This window comes from Sceloporus occidentalis, unplaced genomic scaffold (genome assembly GCF_023333645.1).
Source record: "Sceloporus occidentalis isolate IW3139 unplaced genomic scaffold, rSceOcc1.0.p SCAF_3, whole genome shotgun sequence".
NCBI classification, from domain to species: domain Eukaryota; kingdom Metazoa; phylum Chordata; class Lepidosauria; order Squamata; family Phrynosomatidae; genus Sceloporus; species Sceloporus occidentalis.
The window spans coordinates 165,831,582-165,837,581 of NW_028316983.1; the positions used below are offsets into that span (position 1 = coordinate 165,831,582).

General features: G+C 39.6%; 1 protein-coding gene across 1 annotated transcript in view; it reads right to left on the reverse strand.

Moving 5' to 3' along the window:
* RBM24 (RNA binding motif protein 24) overlaps positions 1 to 5,159 on the reverse strand; it is a 60,719-nt gene extending 55,560 nt beyond the window's left edge. The window contains exons 1-3 of the mRNA XM_089516775.1: positions 5,039 to 5,159; positions 2,201 to 2,327; positions 1,099 to 1,247 (exon numbers count right to left, since the gene is read on the reverse strand). Coding sequence (XP_089372901.1) covers positions 1,099 to 1,247; positions 2,201 to 2,327; positions 5,039 to 5,122 — 360 coding nt within the window. The 5' untranslated portion in view covers positions 5,123 to 5,159. The remainder of the gene's footprint in view (positions 1 to 1,098; positions 1,248 to 2,200; positions 2,328 to 5,038) is intronic.
* Positions 5,160 to 6,000: the final 841 nt, after the last annotated feature.

Below are 6,000 nucleotides of genomic sequence, written 5' to 3' on the forward strand. Positions count from 1 at the left end.
AAGGCTGGCCCAGTACCATCAGGGGCTAGCCTGAAGAAAGAGGCTCCTCCCTCCCCAACTGTCATCTTTCGGCCTCTGGGGGAGAGAGAAGGCTGGCCCAGTACCATCAGGGGCTAGCCTGAAGAAAGAGGCTCCTCCCTCCCCAACTGTCATCTTTCGGCCTCTGGGGGAGAGAGAAGGCTGGCCCAGTACCATCAGGGGCTAGCCTGAAGAAAGAGGCTCCTCCCTCCCTAACTGTCATCTTTCGGCCTCAGAGGGAGAGAAGGCTGGCCCAGTTCCATCAGGGGCTAACCTGAAGAAGCAGAGTCCTCCCTCCGGTCCATCTGCCTTGGTCCAGGCCTCAGAGGGAGAGAAGAATGCTGGACCTGATTCCCTCCCCCCCTCACCATTCCCTTCTCCTTTTGTGTTGTGTCTTTTAGATTGTAAGCCTGTGGGCAGGGAACTGTCTGTTATCCCCTCTATTGTAAACCGCTCGGATTCCCAGTGATTGGGCGGTATATAAATAAAACCTATTATTATTATTATATAATAAACAAATATTTTTCTTTCCTTTATAAATGCATTCTTATGAAGAGCTAAAGAGAAGGAGAAGATTATTTTAATATAAAATTTGAAAATGGGCACTTTAGGACTCAAGAGAAAACACAGACAGAATAGGGCTTTTATTTTGGTGAATTCGGGTTACTTTCATATGTGGGCAAATTAATTATCTTCCATTCCCCAAACCAAATTCTAACCTATTCAGCAGATTTCCCTAACTTTTAAGGGGACCCTTTTAGGGTCATAATGGTTGCCAGGAAAAAGTGGGAGCAGGAGAGTCAGCTTCTACCCCCTCCATTACACATGCTGCTTTTTGAAGAGCGATTTTGAAAGAAGCAGGACAGAAGCAGTATCATGAAGGTGTTCTGGGATGGAGTTTTAGACATGAGCAATAGGGAAAGAAAGGGTGGGGATGAGGTTACAAGAAATAAATTGAATTAAAGAAATAATGTAGTTCTCAATTGCACAGAGAGCTATTCTAAGATTAATATATACCTAACACCAAAAACCATCAACTTGGTATTTGAAATGTTCCAACTAGTTTTCAAGGTGACTTACCATGGTATCATCTGCTGTTCCATTTTTTGAAGTTGCTCTTGAGGATTTGATTATACCTTGTATCTGAAGCTCTTCCAAGATGTCTGACGATGTCTGTCTTTCTTTTTCTAGCAGGCCTACTGGTTTCCTGGGGAGTCCAACTCCACTGTCTTCATAAAGAAAAAAATAAAAATACTGTAAACCCACATCCTAATAAATGGGATATTTTGTCACCCCAATGTCATATTAGAATTCATTTAGAACTAGACTTACAAGGCAGGCATTTTATGACAATTATTGGCTCAAGAATTTAAAGCAATAACCTGGCATTTCAGCCGTCTGCCATGTTAAGGCTTTTTTCAATAGACAAAAATATCTGGGACACATATTGTCACAACAAATCTAATGCGTTTTTTGGAACTGAAGTGCTCTCACCTGTCCTGAATATAATGCCATGCAAGCTGAGGAATTCTTGGATGTGTCATTTAAAAACAAACTCTTCTAAACTATGTTTTATAACTACAGGTGAATTTACTTACCTGTAGTTGCAGATAAGCCAAGAGGATACTGAAATTAACATCTGAAATCCCGGAACATAGTCCAACAAATCCTTGTATGGACACTGCATTCTTGTTGTCTTCCATATAGTTATTTAATCAATCAGTACTAGGTACAGTTATTAAAATATCATCACTTTTTGTCTTATTTCTTTTTATTTCTTATGATTCCTGTACCATTCTAGTGCTCATTTTTATGTGTTTTACAGTTCGTGGATGCAGGGCTCTGCATTTCAAAAAACCTCTCTGGCCCCCTCAAGAGGTCAGCTGGTGTGGTTTTCCTTTTCTCTTCACTTCTAGAAACATATTGGAGTGCCCATTTGTGAATATAAATGTGCTTCACTTTAAATATGTGAATAAACCTGACACGGGGTATATCAAGAAAAAGAAATGAGACAAAGCATTCTTCTGAGACAGCTGGACAAATACCAGTGGAGTCCCTTGCTGAACAGTGCAAGGCCCATTGAATATGGAAAGACCAAAAAGAGGGTCTTAGTGTAGTTAAAGCTTTCCTCTATTAAATAGAAAGTACTATTTTTATAAAGTAAGATACTAATAACCCACACCTGTATTTTGTTTAGTATTTCCTTGTTCCAGATGGTTTTCCTGCAATTTTCCTTGACGTGAACCATCTTCATTTATTGACCCACTTGAAGAGATACTGATTGACTCAAGAGATGCATCCTTTTCAGCCTATAAAATAGCAACATTAGCATTTAGCTGTAAAACTTTGCAGCCATATACATAAACCCCGCCAACACTGTGGCATTTGCCAGTGTTCATGGCTCATTTGTATAAGTTTGTTCTGTTCTCCCAAAGTCTGGTACAGAGGAAGGGAAGGGCTGAAATGGGTTAGCCTAGTTCCCCAATGTATCAGTAGAGAAGGGTGATAGAAAAGAAATTCAGGATATTTAATTGTTTATAAGTATAAAATACAGGTCTACAGTTGCAGAGATTAAGAGAGGCTACTATAAGCAGTTAAGGTTCCCTTTGTATTCCTTCCTGTCTTATTTTATCTATCCATTTCTTGCCTACAGACCAATTTTTTTCAGATTTGACTTGCCCCTTCTTTTCCTAGCCTACCTCTAGTCTTGTAATTTTAGCCGAAATAACCCATCCATCCCTATCAGACTTCTAGTTTCTTTTGGAAAGACTAAGAGCCCTCCTTCCGACCACCATCTTGAGGGGGAGAAAGACTATGAGCCCTCCTTCCGACCACCATCTTGAGGGGGAGAGAGGCCTGGCCTGGAAAGACTAAGAGCCCTCCTTCTGACCACCATCTTGAGGGGGAGAGAGGCCTGGCCTGAAAGACTAAGAGCCCTCCTTCTGACCACTATCTTGAGGGGGAGAGAGGCCTGTTATGTTTTATTTTGTCTTTGTTTTGTACTTCCTGTTGTACACCGCTTTGATCTAATTTGGAAAAGCGGTATATAAATAAACATTATTATTATTATTATTATTATTATTATTATTATTTAATAACTACTCAATTGTTACTTAAATGATCTTTGACACCGATATCAAATGTTCAGTTTCCATATAAGTTCAGTAATGAATAGGATGATAGCTAGCACGGTGTAGTGGTTTGAGCATAGGACTAGGATTCTGGAGGCTAAGGTTCAAATCTTCACTGAGCCACAGAAGCCCACCGGGTGACTTTGGGCAAATCATACTCTCAAAGGCAGATTCAAATCTTCTCTGAACAAATCTTGCCAAGAAAGCTCTGTACTGTAATAGGGTTGCCTAGAGTCACCGTAAACTGGAAATGACTTCAAGGCAAAAAACCAACAATGAATAGGGTAGCCTCTTAGGCATTGCCAAAAAGGAAGAACTGGGTATCCAAAATAGGAAGACAGTAATTTGCATAAAATTTGCATGTTCTAATTCACACTCAGAGATACAAATCTAGGAATAGCTACTATACTTGAAACAGAAATACAATGCATTTATTTTTGTGGTGGAGGAAGTGCCCAGGTGACCTGTGTGGCTATTCACCCTGTTATCCAGGTACTAAACAATTGATGGACAATTTTAAAATCACTTCTTATGGTTATTTATCTTCAATCTGAACATGGCCTGGGCAGCTCCTTCAGCCAAACTTTGTTAAGGCCCTCGCTAATTAGCCGCATCCTGTTTTTACATTCATCGCCCTTCATTTGAAGTTTCTTACCAAAGTTTTACAGTAGTTTCGTTATGTTTTTGCACTGAAACATCTTGAATTTTGTACACTCACCCACAATTGTGTAACTGACTGCTGCCACCCTCAAACTCTACACTGCTCTTTTCACTTCGAGCCTAACCACCTTACAAAAGTAAGCTGACATGAAGTGGTAGAGGAGCAGATTTCTGCCTACCTCTCCACATGGCATTGTAGCACATGTGTTTTTCTTCCAGAGGGAGAAAGTTGTAAAAGTGTGTCTTTTGCTAAACGGATTTTCCCAGCACAACAAAAGACACTCTTTTACGACTGTCTCCCTCGGGAAGAGAACAGAAGTGTTTTGAGGGCATGTAAATAGCTAAGCAGAAAGCCACTTTTCTGATACTGACACTGTAAAGTGATAAGGTTTTTGGCCTGCATCTGCATGGCAGAAATACTCCAATTTGACAGCACTTTTACAGCCATGGCTCAATGCTATGGAATTCTGGGCTGTAGTTTTTTAAAAATCATTTAGCCTTCTGTTTCAGAGAGTTCTGGTTCCATAACAAATGACACTTTGCAGAATTTCATAGCATTCAGCCACGGCAGTTAAAGTGGTGTCAAACTGGATTATTAACGCAATGGATATGCAGCCTTAAAAATAACCTATGCCAAAGTTAGTTGTACCAAAAACTACAGGTTTTTGCAGTAAGTTGTACCTAAAACTATGTCCCTTTAAACTGTGGCATATTTTAATTAATGTGTTTTAATTGATGTTGTTCATTGTTTATTTGTTGTTTTTCCCCACCTTGATCCATGAGGAGAGGCAGGTGAGAAAATAATAATAATAATAATAATAATAATAATAATAATAATAATAATAATAATAGCAGCCTTAAGAATGTGATACGTGTCAGAGCTGGAGAAGAGATGGAATTAAGCTGAATGCTATTTCAGTTTTATTTTGGACACAAATGGAGGCTTAGAAAGTGGAGAGTGTTTAGCTGGAGTTAGCTGCATTGAGACTTCAGGTCCACGTCACTGCTTTAGAAAATCTGTTTCAAGAGGGATGATTTTGCTGTCTGGCTTCAGGAACCTATTTCCAGCCATTATGCTTTACTAGGATGTATGTAAATAAGGCATACTTTTTAAAAAAATACCATCATTCTCAGTTGATCTCTCATCTAAAGAAAAGTAAAACCTGTAGTACTGACCTTGGAATGCCACACTATATGTGGAAGTAGAGAACGTTTCAACAGTTTATTACCTGCGTTGGAACTTCTCTGCCAGGGGGTGGATTTTTGGGTGATGCCTCCTCCACTGTTACCCCACTAGATGTATTGCAGCCCATGGTACAACAAGAGCCAGTTTGGAAGCAGAACAGGCAGCTTTGCCTCCTGTTTTTCATAGAAACTATGCAGGCATTGCATGATCACTATGGATTTAAGCTGTTGTCAAGGCCTGTTGCTACAATAAATCACACCCAGAAAAGAGCTTTTGTTTAGGGACTAGCACTCAACGTCTTAGTCTAAGTGACCATGCTTAGACATGGACAATAGTCTCTGGCCTCGTGTGGACAGCAGAAGGGCAGTAACAAAGTATGGCGAATTATGCAAGGCTCTTAGCTTGTTCCACTAAAGATGGGAAAACACTTTTAAAAATACTATATTGTTCACATTTTATCGATATGCTTTGTCTGGGCTGCAAAAACCAACCAAGCAATGTCTTTTAAAGAATAATGGAACCCTCCAAAGAAAATGGGGCTTATCTATAATAATACAAGAAATTCTGTGTCTTTGCCGACAAATACATATTGATATATATTAAAAACTATAGATCTGAGACCATGAATTCATAAAGTCATAGAGAGTTGAAAAGAACTCCCAGGACTGTATAGTATGGACCACTGCAAGAAATCACAGCTAACATATACTTTCTGATATTTCATACATAACAATACTGTATTACTCTGAGAGATGGACATTCAACTTCTGCTTAAAAACTTCCAATAAAGGCCAGTCCACCAGTCCCAGAGCCAGTCTACTCCACTTAAGACACTTCCAAAATAACAACACATATCAAGGAGGCCCTAGGGGTGTGCACCTGAATCATTTAAAAACACACAAATTTTTAATGAATTTAAATGTGTTTGAGATTATCACATGGGGGTTATCCCATCCTTGTCCCGTTCCTGTGTTGTCCTTTCTACGCGATTGCGGGAAGGACTTT